This window comes from Monopterus albus, unplaced genomic scaffold, assembly GCF_001952655.1.
Source record: "Monopterus albus unplaced genomic scaffold, M_albus_1.0 scaffold14.1, whole genome shotgun sequence".
NCBI lineage: Eukaryota > Metazoa > Chordata > Actinopteri > Synbranchiformes > Synbranchidae > Monopterus > Monopterus albus.
The window spans coordinates 3,638,112-3,659,774 of record NW_018127894.1 but is presented as its reverse complement, the minus strand read 5'-3'; the positions used below and the strand labels follow the sequence as shown (position 1 = coordinate 3,659,774).

General features: G+C 39.6%; 1 protein-coding gene across 1 annotated transcript; it reads right to left on the bottom strand.

Moving 5' to 3' along the window:
- Positions 1-3,919: 3,919 nt before the first annotated feature.
- On the bottom strand, positions 3,920-19,248 carry kiss1ra (KISS1 receptor a). The gene is made up of 6 exons (XM_020591446.1): positions 18,992-19,248; positions 18,228-18,510; positions 14,413-14,537; positions 8,046-8,181; positions 7,620-7,858; positions 3,920-6,980 (listed from the first exon to the last, which is right to left on the bottom strand). The coding sequence occupies exons 2-6, from the start codon at positions 18,478-18,480 to the stop codon at positions 6,600-6,602; spliced, it is 1,134 nt and encodes a 377-aa protein (XP_020447102.1). The 5' UTR covers positions 18,481-18,510; positions 18,992-19,248; the 3' UTR covers positions 3,920-6,599.
- Positions 19,249-21,663: the final 2,415 nt, after the last annotated feature.

Genomic DNA, 21,663 nt, shown 5'->3' with positions numbered 1-21,663 from the left:
TCAGTGGGTGATGAATTATATCTGTTGGCCAGTTCACAAAATGACCCCCAAAACTCATTTAGGTGGAAATCCAACTGTTTGGTGAACAGGATGGTGAATCACATCCCACACATCTCTCCTGACTTTTTCTCCAGACTCTTTTTCATCATCGCTGTTGTGATATTTTCTAATCTGAGGATGAATTCTCTGGGGGAGCAACATGTTAAACCAGGTGAAACTATTAACCAACTAAAACAGTTTGTTATACTGAGAGGCTTTAGAGGTTTATGAGATCTTAAAGTATGTCAGAATAAACACAACCTCATTTCCCAATGGACACATAAATATTGTTCAAAACTACTTATTCACTTTAAAGATAAACATGATCTACTTTCTTCTGTTTGCCTAAAGAGCTGCAGCCAAAGTAAGCGTGAAGCCCACAGAGACAAGAAAGCTGCTTTCAAATGTCAAATGTACAGACAACAAGTGTAGGCAGGTAAGGGAGAGACAGCAGGGATGTTGATGAATGATTATGTTTGACAAGTGTGAGTCAACAGACATCAGAGTCGTACTCTAGATCACAGGGCAATGACCCTCTGCCTGTCATTTGACATAAATCACTGCAGAGAAAAATCTATTTCTCCTAAAACATTAGCATTGCCACTATTAAAATCAGTAGATGTCAAATTAAAGCTACATTATCATAATTATATGTATAAAATGTCTGTGTTTAATGTGAAAGGTGTTTATATTGAAAACCAGGGATCACCCCTCTGCTCTATCCTGTTCCCTACTTTTCCAATGTTCACCTTTTTTACATCTTGAGAATAAGAGACTGATCACTTATCTTAGATTCCCTGACACTAGCACCTCACAACTTGGAGGTGCCAGGGACCAGGACAGTATAAAAACAGAATAGCATCTGTGGTGTGTGTGATACTGGCTGCTTGTGTTTGGAAAAGCTAGCTTGAACTAGCAGTTAAAAACAAAAAGCTTAAGCCAATCGTAAAACTGGCAACTAGCTACACTAGCCCTGTAGCGTAACTATTTCACAAGGCTGACTGTGAAAGTCAGTATGCTAATGTTAGCTTGATCTTATTTTTTGCATTGTGCTTGTATTTACAGCATGAAAGGAAGTGTTTCAACTGTGAAAAAGAAAAAGACTATAAAGAAGTCATTGTGACACATACAATGAAATTATGTTTGGAGCCGAGGGCCCTGGGCCACTGCGTGCATATGCACCACCATCACAGGCAACAGGGTTCAGTGTCTTGCTCAAGGACACTTTGACATGTGGACTACAGGCGCCAAGATTCGAACCTTCAACCTTCCGGTTGGGAGACGACTGCTCTACCCACCACACCACTGTCGCCTCACTGAATGAAAGTCCAACAGCTCCAGTTCTCTCACTAAAATGTAAAATGAAGCCTTTGATTCCAAGAAAAAAAAAAAGGAATGATGTGTAGCTCAGCTGACTTTTTTTTTTTTACCTTTTGGTTAAATCTCTTTTCATTTAACAAGTTTGTAATATAACTAATGTTGACTTGGGCTGTAATACACTTGATCAGCCCTGTGGGAGTGTGGAGACTGAATCAAGCCGGTCAGGTAACACTAGTAAGCTTCATCACTGAGCTACAGTATAACATGTAGATTTCAAGCTATTGGTGGTTAATGTTGGGAAAAGGGAATTTTCTGGTGAAGACTCACTTTTGGGCAAAAGATATTCTGCTCCTGTTCAAGTAAATAAATAAATGTTTAAATAAATGAAGTGAAGCACATGTCAGAATATGTGAGAGGCAATAAATTGTGGGAGTGATTTAGATCTTATCGTTAGATTCTGGATAACTCAAAGGTTGGTGTGATAAGGGATTCTAGTGAATTATGAATCATTTTAAATGTAGAAAACAATGACCTTCCACAGACGTAACACAATCAAGATAATGAAGGTGTTGCATATATAAGATTAAACTATGATTTATTCCACACAGCTGTACAACAAAATTGCTCCCATGAGCTGTGGATTCTCAGATTGGTATCTGGAAGCAAACCAAGTGTAACAGTGCTCTCCCTTCATAAAGGGAATAGGAACACAATAATGGTGCAATTCCTCAAGTTATAAAAAGAGGCTGAACGCTGTCCACCATTTACCCTCCACTTCAGTGTAAAGGCTGGGGTGTGCTTGAAACAAATATGTTTGTCATTCAAACTTCTGTTTATGCTGTTCGGTCATACTTGCTGTTGGAGGGAAAAGCCACCATCACAGAGAGGGGCAAGATGCAATAATTGTTCAGATGGGCTGCAAACAACATTGGACAGCATTGTTGATGCTGTACTAGTTTGTGCACACAAAAATGGCATGGATGTAATGTAGGTTGAAAGAGTTTGAGTTGGAGAGAGAAATTCACATCCTGCTATTTCCCTGCACACCTGCCCAATTACTGTGTGAAGTGGGTGTGACTGTTGGAGCACTGGGAGCCTATGAACCTCATAAGTCTCATAAGAGGAAGTACTATATAAAATATCTCTTCAAAATACAGATGTTTCAACCTCCAGACTAAGGTCACCACAGGGTGAAGAGATACTTTAGTTTTAAACCTTTTGCAACATCAAAATCGTTGTATGATTCTAAAGTTGATCCTGTTGGTGTTAAAAGTGCTGTGCAGTGGCAATATAACATGATGTTTGCAAAAATGTGAGTTTTATTACCTTTGGCTGATGTGGGAAATCAGTGCTGGTTTGGTTTAAAGACACTTGTCTATTATCTCAAGTGCCAAGTCATTTATACTGTAGACAAGGGTGACAAATCAAAGGAAGCCCTGAGTAAATGACTGGGCTCTTCTAGGATGACAGTGACCCCATCCATAGGGCAGGAAGGGTCACTGCATGGATTCAGGAGTATGAAATTATATGTATCATATGTTATGGCCTTCAAAATAATCTGATCGCAACCTAACTCAATGCCTATGTGATACTTTCTAGATGCATAGATTTGGTTTTGTGCCACATTTTCCTACCCTTATACTGTATGTAGTAATATGTGCTTATTTTACTTGTGCTCTGCTTTGTGAAACACCAAACTTCATAAATTACAAAGAATGTTTTTGCTCAAAATATGTGTTCAGAAAAGCTTCAACATCCACAAAAAGACACTCTGACAATGGCTAACATTAAGAGATGTGTCACAGAAGAGTTACAATACACAGAGTACAATGAGTCTACGTGAGTACCCTGTGGCCTTCATCGTACAGGCTTGAACCTTTTTAGTGAATTAGGCCTCCCACATTCTGACTACTTAGTGTTTCCTGCAGCCTTTCTTTAACTCTGGCACAGGGTGATATAAACACTGCCTGTACCATTCAGTACATGTCTTTTTTCAGAGCTACAGTGAATTCAGTGCTAAATGGATAACAATGGCATTTAGACACATTATTGTTACGAGGGTTATCAACACCATGTGTGGGCAGGAATGGTGAGTCATGGGTGTTGTTGCATTTTGTCTGGTTTTGGGGATTGAGCTTTTGTAAAAGTAGACACCATAGGACTGATCTATCATGCAGAGATACTTGTGCCACACTGACAAAGTGTCCATCGCCATGACATTTTTGATGTTGTACAGATGCTGTGCAGCACTGTTCCCAGCCAGGGGTAAATACGCAGTGCAGCCAAAGTTAGCCAAAAAAAAAGCACTTTATCACACAGAATAAACTGTTAGATTCTTAAAATGTTTTGTTTAGTATTTCATGAACTAGGGGTTTAATTTACTTTTATAATGTGTTTCAAATGTGCCACCCCTCTCTATGTCCCAGCATGGCCACCATGTCCAAAATTTTCTAAACCCGCCCCAGAATAAACCTTAAGAATGAAATCATCATGACTTGTTGTTGTCCATAATGATAATCTCAATCTGAAACAGCCTACCCAAACTTTTAAATGTTACTGTTTTATTGTTCAAGGCTGAAGGTTTACTGAAGAGACTGGTGAACAACCATCAGACATGTAACAGAATCACAATGTCAGAATAAGAGTAGATACAAGAGAAGAACTCAGTAAAAGCAGAAAACATAGATGTTTCTCATGATTTTGGTCCTAATGGAGTACAGTGCTCTTTGTGGAGGAAATGCAGCACAATTACCATATATTAAAAAGCAATAAGCAGTCATTAGCATTGAATGGAGCATGTTAAATTGCACTCAGATATAAATAAATGGCTTTTTAAAACACTTCCTACATTTCATTTAGTCCATTCTGAGTATCGTCACTGTCGGCAGAAACTATAGTTTGATTTTTAATCACTTCCTAATCAAATAGATCAGCTTAAAATCATTTGAACTAAATAGTGATCAACCTTTTCATCAAAAAATGTAAACTTGTTAATTTGTATGGTTATAAGGTGCATATTGTGCTATAGCTCTTTTTTAGGAGTACATGCAGTTATTATGGAACATGATAAGAGACATCTTTAACTCTAGCTAAAGGTTAAACCACTACTGTTCCCAGATGATATCGCAAATAATGACTACTCTTTATGCACCCTGTTATTACCTATTTATCCCTAATGATAGCAGCCAAGAACATTCTGGTTTTCCTTTCAAAACACTTTGATGTCTTTCAAATGGAGCCCTGATGATGACAAGTCCTGAAGCATCTACAATTCAAATGAGACTCATTTTAACAGATTTTCTATGGGTCTTAAACGGAGTTCTGATTTTGAGTAGTACTGTGTGGGATGGACAGAAAAGGACCACATCTAGTGGAGGGCGGACAGGGGCTCTGTAGATTTATTACCAATTACAGGGTGTACTTTCATCACCAGACAGCTGAACAAGTTTACCACCAAAACAGGGCACAGGCCACTCAGGTCACCTCCACCATTTGGAATTCAGTCCGTCTGACCAGATCATACAATGATGTTTCTCAAAGGTGTTTCTCAGAGAAAATAAAACCAAAAAAACAACTGGACATGAGGGTGAAAGTGCATGTGCGGAGCTGTGTATGTGTCTGCATGTCTGTATTTGTGAGTGACTGTGTATGCATTGAGGATATGGATGTTTGTGTATCCAACACAATCCAAAAGAAAGATAAACACTGGCTATGCTTCACCGGTTGTAACCCCTGATTCAGCCAGCTCCGACTCATCACATTTGGCAGGATTGAAACTCCCATTCAACTGGATGCTGGATGCTGTTCTTGTGTTGTTGGATTCTCACCAACAAGAAAAGCATAACTTTAACTCTGAGCTCAGACCATTATTCACAAGTCCAAATTGGCCTGTGAAGACACTGAACAAAAGTTTTAGTTTGACTACAATCTCTTTGCAAATGCTGTACATACTGCTGACGTTTGCTGTGCTGTCTTCAGGTGTTTGGGTTTGTAGCTGAGCAGAGAGGTTTAAAAAAAAAAAAACTATATCCATGAAATTTTAACCACATTGAACAACAGTATTTGGCTGACATAGTGTCCATATATTAAGTGCCAAGCCAGACATCTGATTGTTCACAAAAATCTGAGTTAACATGAACACTAGCTACAAGTTAGAGACTTATATGACATGAACACAGTGTGGAGCTGAAGTTCAGCTCAGCACAAAGACTGAAATCACTAACTTTGGGGAAAATGAAAAAGGGAGCAAGCCTGGCTCTGTCAAAGGTTCAGGTGTGGCTATCAGCACCTCTAAAGTTCAGTCATTTAAGCTTTGATCCTCTGTTGTTTCAACTGTATGCAAACAGAAATGCAACAGTTGCACCTTGTGGTTTTATGATGGATGAGGTTTTCTGTAATCATTTTTGGGAGATCAATGAATGTAACTTTCGGCTTTTTCCCCATTAGGGGTCGCCACAGTGAATCTCGTCACATTGACGATTCGTATATTGACATTTGGCACTTGTTTTAGACTGGACGCCCTTCCTGACACAACCCTGACTCGAACCCAGGCTGCAGCAGTGAGAGCGTTGTGCCCTAACTACTAGTCTATCAGGGAACTAGTTCTTGGAGATCAACACCTGAATTAAACAGAACATATGTGTTGATTAGGTAGGTGTATTTTCTAACTTTGAACAGAGCCAAGCTACAGTAGCTATCTATTATTGAACATGTGTGTAATTGAATTATTTTTCCTCTCCAGTGATATAGGAACAAATGTAAATGGCACAAATAAGAGTAATTATCCATTCAAAATTTATATTGTGTTCATATACTGTCTTTAATCATCAGCTGTCTAATGATTAAAGGTTTGTACCAACTCTGACCTCAGAGACTGGGACTACAGCCTTTGTGTTTCAGGCCAAACTTTCTTTTTTCATCATCAGATCTGTACAACTGTCCTCTTTTATTTGACTGTGGTGTTTGGCACCTGGATGGATGACATGTGCCAACACTGCAGCATGTTGTGCTGTTATATCCACCTGTGTTTCTAAACATTAGTGGTCAATTAGTTGTATTATTAACATAAATTCTACTGATGAAACAGAGTCTTCTTTTTCAAATCAACCAGATGCTCTATTAAGACATTCACACAATGAACCTATGACTCCCATGCATCATTATTATGATTTTTTTCTTGCAGCGGCTGCTCTGGATACAAACAATAATCTCATTCTTCTTCTTGCTTTTAGTTGTCAAATTCAATTCACTCCGTTGTTATTGTTGCCCTCCTCTGCAGCAACAAATTTGATCTCAGCGTTGGCAGTCCTTGAAGCCATGCTGCTGTCTCTGACCTTGTGCTTGAACAGGAATGGGAAAGTCTTTCTGAAGGATTTTTGAAAGTTGGCTCCCATGAAACCATAAACAATGGGGTTGACTGAGGAGTTGGCGTAGGACATGCAGTTGGCCCATGTTTTGATCTTGTATGTGACGTAGTTTGGCTGGTAATTTGGATAGAAAGATTGAAAGAGGATGAAGATCTGGATAGGACCCCAGCAGATGGCGAAGAGTAGGACGATCACTACCACCATTTTTGAGACTTTGCTCCTGATATTAATAGTTCTCTCAGATAGGAGGTTGACCTGGGGAGCGGATGAGAGGAGAGGAAATTTACAACATAAAACTGTCTAAATCTATTACTGATTTTTTTGTGTGTTCACTTGGTGTATGTAAGTCCAATAGTCACTGTCCTTTTAGTTCAATTTTTTCAGTTTCCACCAACTTTGGAGGGAGATGTAAGTTTTTGCTAAATGCTTGTCTTTAGCTTTGTTTGTCTGCTGTTAAATACAAAGGAATTTTGGTTCACAAACCTTCCAACAATAGCCCCAACCCAAAATAATTACAGTAAACAGCTAAAATGTGAAATGTGATTTGGATCCAAAAACCCAGCTTTAGTGTGATTGTACTGAAATTTTTTCTTTACATTTATTGGGCAAATGTTTTATGAACTCTGTTGTGAGACTCTAGTTTTTATAAAAGGCCAAACATTTGCATTTTAATTGACAATACAGTAATATTTACTCCATTAAAAAACATCTGCTTGATGCATCCTAAAAGTGTAATGCGAGCAGTGAGAGTGAACCAAAACAAAAAGCTAAAAAGCATCTGGAACTGCAAAGTCAGATTACATTTCTCTGTGTATTTGTTATAAGAAAAACATTTTCTGTTACAAATAGTATAGCCATTGTTATTAGTAAGTCAAGCACAAAGCAGAACAATACCTGATAGTTGTTGTCTACAGGCTCTACAGTGGGCTGGCCCACCCTCTTCACCATCAGAGTGTAGCAGAAGGAGATGGTGAGGACAGGCAGCAGGTAAGCCGCGATGAACTGGTAGAGGATGAAAGCCCTCTCGTGGGTTTTAGAAGGGAACCTCTCCATGCAGTATTGCCTTGGGCCATACCAGTAACCCTCCTCTATACGCTGGTACATTAAAATCGGGGTGGACAGGATGAAGGACCCTGGGCAGGACATGGAATGTGTTAGTTGAAGGAGTTGAAATTATGTGTGCTGTTTTTGTTACCCATTTTATGCACAATTGTTTCTAATTATTTTTCAACTCTGTTGTGAATGAATTAAAGTTGTATTAAATGCAGTTAGAAGAATTGTTAAGAGAATATTGTCTTTATCAAATGAGCAGGGACAGACCGATCCAAATGCAGATGCTGACAATCATGGCTACTCTTGGAGTGCGGTGGCGGAGAGATTTCAGAGGGTAGACTGTGACGTAACATCGGTCCCCGCTCATAGCAGTCAGAGTGATGCAGGTGGCCTGAACTGTTACCTAAGAAAGCCAAGGAGACAAATACAAAGGAGTAGTGGAGCACACTGAATGTGTAGAATGTCAGACATCTGAATGCACAGTCACTGTAATTTACTGTAGATTTGTTGTTACATACTGTACATACTGAGGAGGAAGAAATGTCTAGTAGCCAAACTAGTAACATAAAAATAAAATAGGGAGAATAATATACAGTATGTGTCTACAAATACCAGTGGCCTGGTAACTTTGATATTTATCCCACTGATATAAGTCCGGTGGTGCAGTGGTTAACACTGTCAGAATGTTCTGGGTATGAACTTGGCAGGGTTGTTTCTGTGTTGCATTTGCACGCAGCGCGTGGGTTTTCCCCTCTTACTGTCCAATAACATACAGGTTAGTTTAATTGGTTATTCTAATTTGCCTGTAGGTGTAAATGTCAGCATGAATCATTGTTTGTTTGTGTGTCAGCTTCGTGATACACTGGTGACCTGTCTAGGGTGTACCCCAGTGTCAGCTGAGACTAACTCCAGATGGTTTCCATTAGGGCAAACTACATGGAACTGTGTATTCGGAAACTGGCGTCAAACACATTAAACACAGTGGGGGATATTTACTAAGAATTTGCTGCTCATTTTTTGGTGGTAAACAGTGAAATTGCATGTGTTCATGTTTACAAAGGAGTCACAGTGGGGCTTTGTACTGGAAAAACTGAAGAAAAGTGGTACCACAGGAATTTGCAGGTCTGGTCTCGGGCAATATGTATTTTAAGGTGCTCCCATTCAGGATGCAAAAATATGGGAGGAGAGAATGGAAATTTATACAAATAACTTCAGCGCCTGATTTACTGCCAGTGCAACAGAGGGAACTGTGGCTGAAATTTAACATCAAGAGAAAGCATGCACTGCATGTTTCAGAGGTCGGAGTTAAGATCTCATAAGATTTAAGAACACATTTGAAGACGAAGAGCATGTCTGTTAATTGCATCATTCACCAGAGGAGGCCGAGGGGCTTTCAGGTCAAACTATGCTTCAGTTAGGTATACTGAACATAAAAAAAGATGATTTGACTGGCAGAAGACTGCATGACTGCAGCTCCGAAGTATGTTTGTTGATTTCTTCAACCATATTAAAGTTAAGTCCAGTAAACACAAGATGAATCCCAATTCTTTTAGTTGATCATTTCTCTGTCCTCGATGTTCACTTGACCCGTACTGTGCATCCAACCTTACAGTTCATCACTCCTCACTAAGAAGCAAGGGAGCAGCCTTTTTTTAATCAAGAAACTGGCTTTATCCACAACTCGTTTTCTAACTTGAATTAAGTTTTTTTTCTGTAATGAGCTCTTGTCCTTTTAAACTGAAGAGTATGATGAAAGAGTGAGGGATAGAGTGAGAAGAAACATACAGTGCAGAGCAATAGGAAGCAGGGAGCAGCCTGCGTTGGCGATAAGTTTTTTTAATTAGCATATGAACAAATTATTCACTTTCATTTTAATAGGCTTCAGTGATACTTGATTCAATTCAATTCTAGCACATCAAGAGAATGCTAATTTAAGGCCAAATTAATTCATCTCACAATAGGAATGCTCAGGTAAATTTGACCCACACAGCCTTTGAAAAATTAGCCTTTTCTTACAAAGCCAAATTCTTGATATAAAATATACATTTTAACTGTCCTACGGGGAAAGAGCCAAGACTAGAGAGTGTCTATTGATGTTTTCCTTTCATGCGCATCTGTACATTGATTTTCAATGAGGATGAGCATGAGACAGAAAACAAGCTTATACTTTTTTCATGCTCTTCACAAAAACGACTTTCTGTTCATTACAGATACATGGAGCTCTAAGGGCTGTACTGTGTTTTATACCAACCCATAGCTCTTTGAAAAATGTGCAGAGGGGTGAGAAATGAGAGGTCAGAAGTTCTCTCTGTCTGCTCTTTATCAAATAGGACCTAATTCTGTCTCTCTTTAGTCTGTCGAGCTACGTCTTTCTCCCGCTCCCTCTCCTCCTCTTATCTGCCACTGTGTAGCCAGCACCCATTACCCTCCAGGGGTTTGGAGCACCACATCAGGGTTTCAAAGAATATATTGAGAGAAATGGGAAAGGGTCACAATGAGTTCAGTGTTAAGACCACTGAGGAGATGCCATGTTCCATCAAATTTTAAGATGCCTAGTGCATTAAGACTTCTCTGGTTTGTTATCTTTAATGCTTAATGTCTGTTCAAAGGAATGGGATCAGACATTGTAAAAGAAAAAAAAAAGTATATATAGATGATAAACTGAGCAGTGTGGCAGATAGCAAAAGGATCTCCATTTCTTCCTATTTCTTTGAATAGAGGGAGGAAAGGTTGAATTGTGTTTTACAAGTCCTTTATTTCCACCAGCTCCCAGGAAAAAAAGCCTCCTTAGCTGTGAAATTCCCCAGAATTGACCATGTTGCTCCAAAGGCTCCGAGCAGCCATAATTTCCTGAGGTTAGTACAAGTCAGAGTCAACCGTGCATGCGCAAGATCTCGTGCGAGCTCTCTGCTTTGTTTACATTCTGTTAGCTCCTCACTGTCAGGTCTGGTGTTTGCTTATGAAGAACCATGTTACTGGGTGCAGCGGTGTGTTTCACAACAGGGGTTTATGGCACCGAATAAGAAGCTGATCCAGGACTGACACATTGACAGCACATTAGCCATGTAGTGCAATTTATTGTCAGATTTAGTTTCAGTATGTGGAGTGTTGAAAATACTGCTAATATAGAAAATGAGGGCGTTTTGGGCCGTGATAATTAACGCAAGTGTAAAAGTAGTCTGAACCAAGTGCATCGTTTGTCCTAAGGTGTCAAATGACCTTTGCTGTTCCCTCTTTAGATCCTTACATCTGTGTTCAAACTGAAATGTGTAAAATAAAATTAATACTGTTACTGTCCTCCACTTTTGAGCTAATGAAATCACAAGTCCTGGAAAAGGAGAAAGTTAGTTTAAAGAGTTTTTGGTGAAAAAAGTTTCACTGGCAACTTTAAAAGTAATAGAGACCTCATTAGTGTAGCTCAGCAATCCTATTATGCCCTTGGTTATTCTCTGTTATGGCACAGTCAAGGTCTTCATGAAACAGTAGCACTAGTAGGATAATCTGTCACGTAATGTTGCTTTAACAGAGACTAATGTGTGTAAACACAGCAGGAAAAGGTTTGCTTCACCTTAGTTTGCCTTTGGAAATTCTGACACATCCCAGGTTAACGGTCCATATCTTTTTGAAAAGATGTGTGAGACTGAGTCAAAATGAGCGCCCAGCCCCCCCGTCTCATTATAATCATTAAAATTATGCACATACAATAATAAATGGTTGTGGGTCTCTGCTCACAGTAACTGGTATTTATTTAAAAACAAAATTGGGTGAAATTTGTTTTTCAAAAGAAAAGTTTCAGAGTCATTGTTTCAACAAGAACAAACACACAAGCTACTAGTTCCTATGTTCTGTTGAATAAACGAAATCATATCTCTGTGTTTCCAATAAAAAGTACTTTTAGCCTCTCTGGCTGTGCGCTTGTCCTGCCCCTCAGACTGACATCTTACTCTTTTATGTACAAATTATCCATGTATACTTGTCATTCTGCGTTCAAAAGAAAATGTCTCTTTTTTTTTTACCTGACAGATGGTCTCCTCCTCCTCTTCTGGCTTCCAAATGAATGAGGTACACTTCTAATCCAAAATCTAAAATTATTTAAATTCACCTCATAGTTTAGACAAGCACAGTTGTCAAAAGGAAAATTACATATTGTGTTGCTTTTGGGGACAGTGGTGGGTTAGATTTGGCTTGAACCTGACAAGTTGCTTATTAACTAAAGCTTATTAAGTAGAGAGGTGGCAACCCTCCTCTTCCTTTAGACTCTCAATGACAGTGCAGGGTCTCCTAGCTATTTGGGTCTGAGTACGGATTAAGTATGTTTTAAAGCAGTCAACAGCTGCATGGTTAAGTGTAATTACAGTGTGGCAGAGAAATGTGACCTTTAAAGAGCTGAGCTTCATGCCTACTTATTGTCTCACACTGTGCATTTTAGGGTATTTTACCTGACGTTCCTGTTTGAACAAGTTGCGTGGTGTCAACTGATCGTGGCCTCACCCAGATGATGCATTTGTGCAAGGAAAGGAAAACTGTGGACATGTAATAACTTCAGTAACACAGTGCAGAACCAAGGTGCAGAGTAGGTTGACCTCACCAACATGTGCTGGTCTGCTGCTGTAATTATAAAGCTTTTTAGCTCCATCTGACCACTGACATTCTGCTATGATGTAGACTTCCTGCTAAGATTATGGGATCAACCAGCTGATGTTTTTAAGCTCACAGTAAATCAGTGATGTTTGTGTAATGTGAAAAAAAGCTGATGGTGCTGAGAGAGTTGTCTGTGTACTCTGTAGTCCTACTCAGCTGTTGCTCTCGCTGCTTTTATCAACTGTGTTTTCAGCCAAACGGTCACCAAGAGACAACACCAAGCAGCAGACAAAGTTAAAGGCTAACTGGTGAACAGAGCGGAGCATTTGTTAGGCTGTTCTATCTGATTGTACTTTGACTCAGAATCTTGGAACAAAAAAAGAGAGAAGGAGAGAAAGAAAGATCAATATAGTGTACTGAAACACAAGCTATTGATTTGGGCTTTAATTAAACCTAGCCTAATCAATATTTTTATATTAACAAATGCATAGACGCACAAGACTACAGAGCATTTTAGCATCTTCAGCTTGTTGTAAAACGGTCCACATCAACCCAGACAGAGCAGGCAGGAGATGATAAACCCAGTGAACACTACCTTCTCCATACCAAACAGCAGGCAGGCAAAATAAGTGTGGTGATCACTGTGGAGCATTATGCATCTAAGGAGGCAGATATATCCCTCAGAAGTTAGTGGAGAAAAACTAGTACTTAATCAATCAATCAATCAAAATTGTTAATTTTGTGCATTAACAAGGTACTCTGGGGGCTCTAAAATGCGGGGATTATTAGCTTTTTGTTGCACTCACAATTGTGCACTGAAAAGCAAAGGCTGAAAGGCATGCAGCCTTTCTTTGTCCTCTCCAGTGCAAAGTGATTCTGACACTAACTACAGAGCCACTTAAGGAGTCTCCAGATCAAACTGAAGGCTTGTGAGATGACTAACAAATATATGGCTGCTGTAAAATTATGAATACAGTATATTTCCCTTTCTCGTCTTTGCTATTATATTACGAGATTCTCGATAATTATATGTTTATTAATTTGGCTTTTATTCCTAATGCACAGAAATACATATAAAATGCTTTTGTCCAAAAAAACATATGAGGTGCAATACAAGCTTTGGCTCGAAGAGAAGCCTTCAAGATGAAGTGCCTCAACACTCAGCCACACTTTCCACCTGACACAAGTGACACAAGGCATGAGCATGAAGTAATATAGTATATACATGTCTTTGTAAATAGCTTTTTTGTTTCTTTTGTTTGAGAACCTAGAGAAGAAGCAAAAGACACCTCTTCAGGCCTGTGAAAAATACTGAATAGGCATTGCATTGCATTAAAATGTCATAAGCCAGAAAGGTTGGTGACCGCTGATGCTGTATAATGTTTAATGTGCCCTTACTGCTGGTAAACTAGAACAGATAGTATTAGACTTTAAAGCTGATTATAGGCTTATAGGACATACAGTTTTTAGTTGACAGTCTATGACATTTTACATTTTTCTTTTTCTTTGATTGCTGCTTGAACATCCCTTTTTGTTATTTTGAGTTATACTCTGATGAATCAACTGTCACCAGTTGTCATCTGTGTATGATGCATCTTTATGGATCTGCAACAAGTCTTCTCAAGCTGTGAAGATAAAATTCATTTCATTTTTAACCCTTTTAAGCAACTGAATTTAAAAATATAAACAGCTTTTTTGAGATTAATACCTTTTGTGACAGTCCGACACTGTAATTTTAAAAAATGTTAAGCTGTGACCTCCTTGAGTGAATTAGAAAGATAGGGTTTTCTACAACACACAGCGAAATTATGAAATATGTACAATTGGCAGCTATTGTTGAAGACATTTAATAGTCATTGCTGTGCGCACATGTACTGAATCATAATAATCTTTAAGGGAATTTTCCAGCAAATATAAAAGGCAATGATAAATGGCTTTTTCCCCTCAGTATCCTTAGTGGAAAACAGCAAAATAACACTCTGTATGTGAAAGCACATTTCTGAGCCAAGAAAGAGAAACATAACTAATTTAAAAACATGAGTCACGGTTTTACCTGCTGTAGAAAGGCAACAAATTTGCACATAAAGTTGCCAAAGATCCATCCAGGGAGAGGATAGAGGGTGGCGGTGAAAGGGACGCAGCACACCAAGAAGATGATGTCAGTGGCAGCCAGGTTCGCTGCATAAGGAGAACACAACATTTTTTAAAAGAAATGTCTGACCGCCATCCCCTCTGATAGTGAATATATGGTTAATGGTCTAACAAAAATGGATATGCTGCATTAAAATACAAGCTTAACACCAGTTGCATTAAAGCTGAAACTATTAATCTACAGTGTGGGCCACGGAAAAGTAGCCCCAAGCAAGTGGATTGTTTTGAAGGTGGGCTATTGTTCCGTGGCCCAGTCTGTATTTATTAAATAGCAAACTGACAAAAAAATTAACAACTACTGCAATAATAGATTACCAGCTTAGGTTATCAAGCCAAAATCAGCTTCTTGAATGTGAATATTTGCTGATTTTCTTTGTAATCTATGATACAATATTAATCTAAACATTGTTGGGGGATGTACTGTTGGTCAGATAAAATGACATTTGTTGACTTTGGGAAACAGGGATGGGTATTTTATTTGACATTTTATGAATGAATCAATTAATCAAGAAAATTGTTTGTTGATAGTTTTTTTTCTGAATTTAACCCTATATCAACATTTATCTGTCTGAAAATAAATAACATCCTGAGATTTTAATTCATTCAGATGTCAAGAAACACTTGGCAATAAAATGCGAGCGTAGTTAACAGTTTGTGACTGTGTACTCCTATCCACAGTATCATCATCTACAAGCAACATCTGTGTAATCTTTTACACCCCAGTGCAATTTCTCTGCATTAATACGACTTTCCAGGGGGTTAGAAATGTCTGACTGAGTTGTTGTTTTTTTTTTTTCATTTCACAATTTTATCCATTTGTGTCTGGTGACTGAAAAACCTAATGGGTAGGGTAAATTTATTGCATACATACATCAAGTATTAAGTGACTGCTTCAGAATCAGCATGTGTTTACTTAATGAAGAGCTGAATGTGTTTTATGAAAATCATACAAATGTTTGACTTATGATTTGTCAAACCTACACACACACACACACACAGAGACTCTTTCATTGAAATACAAAATGCTTACGTTACTGTAAATTCCTACCCTCTGCCTGCCCAGTATTTTCATGTTCATGCACATAAAAGCACAAATTCATATTCAGATTACGCACCAAGAGGGGTTGCCATGATAACCTTGGCAGTCTGATCTGGTTTTCCCTTCTCTCATTCTGACAGAATCACCACAAACCATAAGCTGTTTGTTTTACTAGCTGATCTAATTACATTATAGTGGCTGGACCATTATGTTGAAAGGGTGGACAAATGGTGCTGTGGCACATCTACAGTGCACTATGCAAACAGACACAAACTATTTCTACAGAAAATCACAGAAATGCCCAAAAATGCTTTGCCTCATTTTCATTTCTAACGTATGTGGCATGCTTTTTATTTATTTCATGTTTTTTTTTCCCGATCTTCTGTGGGCTTTACCTTAATGAATCAATCACCTTCTCAAGTGAGAGGTATTGGCACAACTCTGTCAGACATGTTGTGACTGACTTCAACAGAAACCAGTAACCCGGGGTTTCAGTTCTGCACTGAATACCAGAGGAGACGGGTGCATGGTTAATGCTCCCACTTGATTTCTCTTGTTCAATTTGACTCATGATGGATTAGTGCAATTCCCAAGATAAATTCTGTAATTGTGTTTCCATTTTCATTTTGTGCATTAAAACACTTGGAAATACAAAATGTGTAAATATCAGATTATTTGGCTGAGGTGGTAATGTAGATGTATTGATAAGAACAAAATGTGACAAAGTGCAATGAAAACAGAGTGAATTATTCATGATGTACACAGAGTGTCACTTAAACGCTCACTAAAGAGATGAAACATCTGATCTGTGACTGTGAGGAGACTGTACTGCTTCTTAAATTAACAGATAAACATAAATGTCACATCGCCACCACTTTTTTCTTCATGGGTTTCATTTGTTTTTAGGTTTTATTGGTGCCCTGCTGTTATGGTTTAATGGCACATGACCAAATCTTTCTTTTTTTGTGTGATTTATTGGAATTGGGGTAAAATTAGACACCCACCTAGGTAACAGTGAATGTGGGGATTTTATTGTTAAGTCTTTTTTGCAGCTCACTCTTTTTTCTGCTCCCCTCGTGGATGCCATATTAGTCAGGGAGAGGTAAAATGTAGCAAGGTAGTAAGGTGCACATAATTCGCATGATTGCATATTAGCAGCAACACACTTGGCTGCACGGGAGATGACTGTGCTAACGAACAGAGAGGCGTTATTAATCACCAATTAATAAAAGCAGGGAGATATCAGACTTGGTATATGGCACACATGGTTTCCTTTGTTTCCACTGGCTGGTCTGAGCTTGTTCTCTTATTTATTTCATAAGATTGATCTTGTTCCTGTGCTGTGTTGTCTATTGACTTCTGACTCTGATCCAGCCCCCTAGGAGTCAAACAAGAGCTATTCGGGCATGTTTGTTAGTTTGTTAGCAGATCACACATGTATTTGCTCTATGAATGAGTCCTAGAAATGGGGGGAACAATATCAGATATGACTAATTAAAGAAGATTATAGGTAAGAAACAAGAAAACCCACTGAATGGAGTATCAAATTGTCACTATAAGGGCAGAGAGAATGATCAACATACACTGTCCAAGTTGCTCTTAGAGCCCAAGACAAGTGGATAGTTATCAAGGATAATGTGCGGCCCTTAGCAAGAAACACAGCAAGGCTTTCAGATTCAAACACTGTTACAGTGTGTCTCCTGTCTGTTCCCCTATTCACAGCCAGCACAGTGTTTATGCCAGCTTGGAGCTCAGTTGATATGAAAATGTGAGATCTAGATGGTGAGGCACAGGAAGATGGAGAGATAGTGAAAACAGATAGGGGGAAAGGGAAATATGAAATTAAACAAGGAGGAGAAACTAGAGGAGGAAATGGCCCACAGTGCCCTGCTTCACACCTACACCTGATGTATATCTCTCATCTTCTCAACCTGAATAATTTGCTAAAAAAAACTGATAACAGTATGCAACCCATTGTCAATCTGAAAATAGGAGCAGGTTGCAGTATCAATGATGCACTTTGCTTGGACCTGAACAGTTTTTATTGTTGATTATTTCAACATCATGAATCCTGTGCAGAGTAACCAAACCTTTGTGAATAAGCGCAGACAAGTGAACACGTTTTAAGTGCTGAACTCTTGGATGATTAAAATTGCACGCTTGCACAAAACAATATTTCTAAATTGTATGTCGTAAGACTCCCAAAACAATCTCCAGCAGATCATTATTTCAGCTGTTTAATCAGACTTTGTCTCCTTGGGTGCCCTGTTTTGGAAACAATTTGCACTCAGTTTTAATTCAGAATATATCTGAACACCTGTCACTTCCTCTAATGTCAACAGAGAAACCTGCAATCAACGTGGACATTCTTAACTACTGGCCAAATTGAGAGTGAGTGAAATTACTCTGAGGTTCCTCCCGAATCCCTGGAGGTCTTTTGAACCCACTTTTGGCATGCGATGAAGTGTTACAGGATAGAGCAAATAAATGTAAGACACATGAAACTGATACTCTGGTAGGTCATGATAAACACCATGGTCCCCAGAAAGTCCTTGTTTAAATCTGTCTGCGTATCTGTTATGTCACAATCAGCCAGAAATGTGAAAGACAAACTTATGTTGCTTATATCAGCCAGAAATGTGAAAGACAAACTTGCTTACGTTTTCACTCTCACTCACCTATGTAGAAGTTTGTTGCCGTCCTCATCTGCCTGTGTTTGGAAATGACATAAATAACCAGCGAGTTGCCCACCAGACCGACCAGCATGATAAGGGAGAAGAAGAGGGGGACCAGCCAGGCATCCGTGAGGAAAGGGTGCTGATCTTCCTCCTCTTTCTCATTGTTTCTATGTTTTCCCAGAGAAAAGTTCGCCTCTGAGCCATTGCTCCAGACCAGCTCGGTGGAGTTCCACAGTTCTTCAGATGAGTACATTTTGAAAGGATTTTGGAGTTAATGACAGAGGGTAGAGAGAATAAATGCTAAAAGGAGCCGGTTGTGAAGGCTATATAGAAATAAATGGCAGTCAAAAGCAGGCAGCATGTGTGCACTGAGTCCTGTCTGACCTTAGGCTAAGTCAGGGAGAGAAAGACTGATCATTTGGAATGGAGGCGAGGAAAATATGCAGAAAGAGAGAAAAATCAGGCAAGAAAGATACGTCAAAGAAAAGAAGAGGGAAGTGATGGGGTGAACAGAGGTATGAGGTAGGGAGAGGTGAGGATGGACAGTAAGCTAATCGGTGAGCATGTCTGAGGAAAAACTGAAATTGGGAAGGAAACAAAAGGAGTGGTGAAAGAAGAAAAAGATCCCTCAAGTTCCCTCAAGAGGTGTGCATTTAATTGCAGCCCAAAGCTAAAATATAGTAAAAGAGAAATGACTGTAGATGTGTTCATGTGAAGAGGAGAGAAAAATAATAGGCATGTGGGAAAATGTTTCTTTTCTTCAGATCAGATTGGATGAAAACTGCCCCCTCTGCTACCAATACATCGCCCCTTGCAGCTTTAAAGCATGCTGCATTTCTGACATGAGAGATAAGCAAGCCTCCAGGCACTGCTGGGGATTTGTTCACAAGGAGCTGAACAGATGTCTTCTGTGAGCACGGTCATCAAATACCCAAAAGGTAAACAATCCACTGTAGTTGCAGCCTCCTTTCCTTGAGTTCTGTTTCACCTCTCCTTGTTCCACTGCTGAACTATTGTTCTCTGTAGTTTCTCTTTTTTTTTTCTTCTCTCTGTCTCTTAATCATCCATTCACAGATTTTGCTTTGGGGAGTAAGTTGGTTCAAAGAAGACACAAGCTTGTGTAGGAGTCGATATTTGCACTATAACCTTGATAAAAATATGCCTGCCAAAATGCTCTGTATTAAAAAAAAAAAGAAAGAAAAACCTTAAGCATCATCCGTTGTTCCTCCTCCAAGCACAGCTGAGTGTAATTTGGGTTTCAGCGGAAACAGCCTTGGTGGTGCTCGAGCAGAGAGCAACGTGAAGGAGATGCTGACGGCTTTATAGTACGAGCAAGAACAAGGACACACACAAATGCAGTGGGGAGAGGAGGACACACAAACACACACACACACACACACACACACAGAGTCTGAATGCATGTGGGCTACTGCGTGATTCTGGGATAAGTAGCTGATGTCAGGGTCTCCTAGCAACATTATCCATCCATCTTTTTGTAACATTTTACAAAAAAACTCTCTCGCTGTCTCTTGTCATTCAGTTTCAGAATTACAATAATTTACCCCCTGTAGCTAACACAAATAACATTCCTCCACTCAGACAGAGAAGAAACAGGAAATAGCAACAGTATCATTGCAGGTTTAAATTTCAAGTTAAGCCTGAAAAGCTTCTTGATAAATTTTGTAAAATAAAAGTTAATTTCCAAAACCCTATGCCCCCATAAACACATGTAATATGTACAATAAAACATCAGCGGATTATTTACTGTATCATGTGCGTCTATATGTGTAGCTCAGGTGGTAAAGGGCTGGTGGTCTAATTCCTGGGCCTCTCTGTCCATGTGCCACTGAATGCCAAATAGCTCCCACTGTGTGTAACTGTGTGTAGTGTCAAACCATCTATGTTTAGCTGTACTGCAACATTAGAACATGCAGCATGGCTCCACCCAAGCAAGAAATTGTAAAATTAATAATTAATCCAAAGAAAACACCAATACACATGGCAGCAGGACTACATCCCAGTACAAATGAACTATTTACAAATGTATATTATGTGCACACTATTAGGCCAGTATGTTATGCCAGATGCAGGTACTGCTGCCTTTTGCCAAGGCAACAGTCTTGCTAAATGCTGAAACCTAACAGGGGGAATAGAAATGCACACACGCCAACTCACCAGCTGCAAAACCGAGTGAAAAAAGTTGGATTCATTGCATGTTTGGATCCACCCACTGAATTATTAATGTGCCTTCAGGCAGGAACCTGTAGTAGTCATGATGGACAAAGTCAGTCTGCATTCCACTGCAGCAAGAAGTTTGTTTTGAGTACTCAAGACTTTACAACTCCAGAATACGTGTAGTGGTGCTGGATGACACTACGCCACTTTTTTTTTTCTTTCTGCAAGAGAGGAGACAGAATATTTGCATAACCCTGCTGAAATCATAATGTTACATTTTTACAAAAATGGTGGAGTTTCTACTGTAATGGCCACCACAACAAAAACCTCATCATTTAAGTCCACTCTTGAATAATAATAGAAGCGGGGAGAAGGAAGGAGAGCTGTACACCCCCCCCCCACCGCCACCACCACCACCACCACCAAAGAAACTGTTCCACCCATGTCAGGAGGAGGCCTCTGAGGCCTCCTGAGTCTAATGACGCACATTTCTCACTATGACCGTTGCCAACACTGGCTGGCTCTCAGCATGAAAATATCTGAAACCATCTAAAAATGCACTAGTCGTGAATCCTGTGTCTTTTAAAACTGATCCAGAATGATATCCCGTGGTGTCATGTGTTGCCGGTTTATGATGCAAACCCCAATACTCTTAGCACAGAAATCTGTTGCAGCACAAATAGATTTCCTTACACACTACCATCATAAAAGAGCCTGTAAAAGCTTCAACAGAACTCCACAAACTGCAACCAAGGTCGCTCGTAACTTTTTGTGTTCCAAATATTTAACGTTAATCTATGAAACCTTCTCAGAGCCTACAACAGCAGTTTGGTGTGTAGCTGTCAGCTGTCCTGACAGGTGTTCCTCAGGGTCTTGCTCAAAAAAGTATGTAACAGGATGGAAAAACATCTTCTAAGAAAAAAACTGTTTAGCTTTTAGATGATTTAGAAGATTTAAAAGTAAACGGTGTTATTTTAAATCTGCACGTTCTCGCTGTATGTTTACACATCCATCCATTTTCCTCCGCTTATCCGGGACCAGGTCGCGGGGGCAGCAGTCTAAGCATAGATGCCCAGACTTCCCTCTCTCCAGACACTTCCTCCAGCTCCTCCGGGGGAATGCCGCGGCGTTCCCAGGCCAGCCGAGAGACATAGTCCCTCCAGCGTGTCCTGGGTCTTCCCCGGGGCCTCCTCCCGGTGGGACATGCCCGGAACACCTCCCTAGGAAGGCGCCCAGGAGGCATCCGAAAGAGATGCCCGAG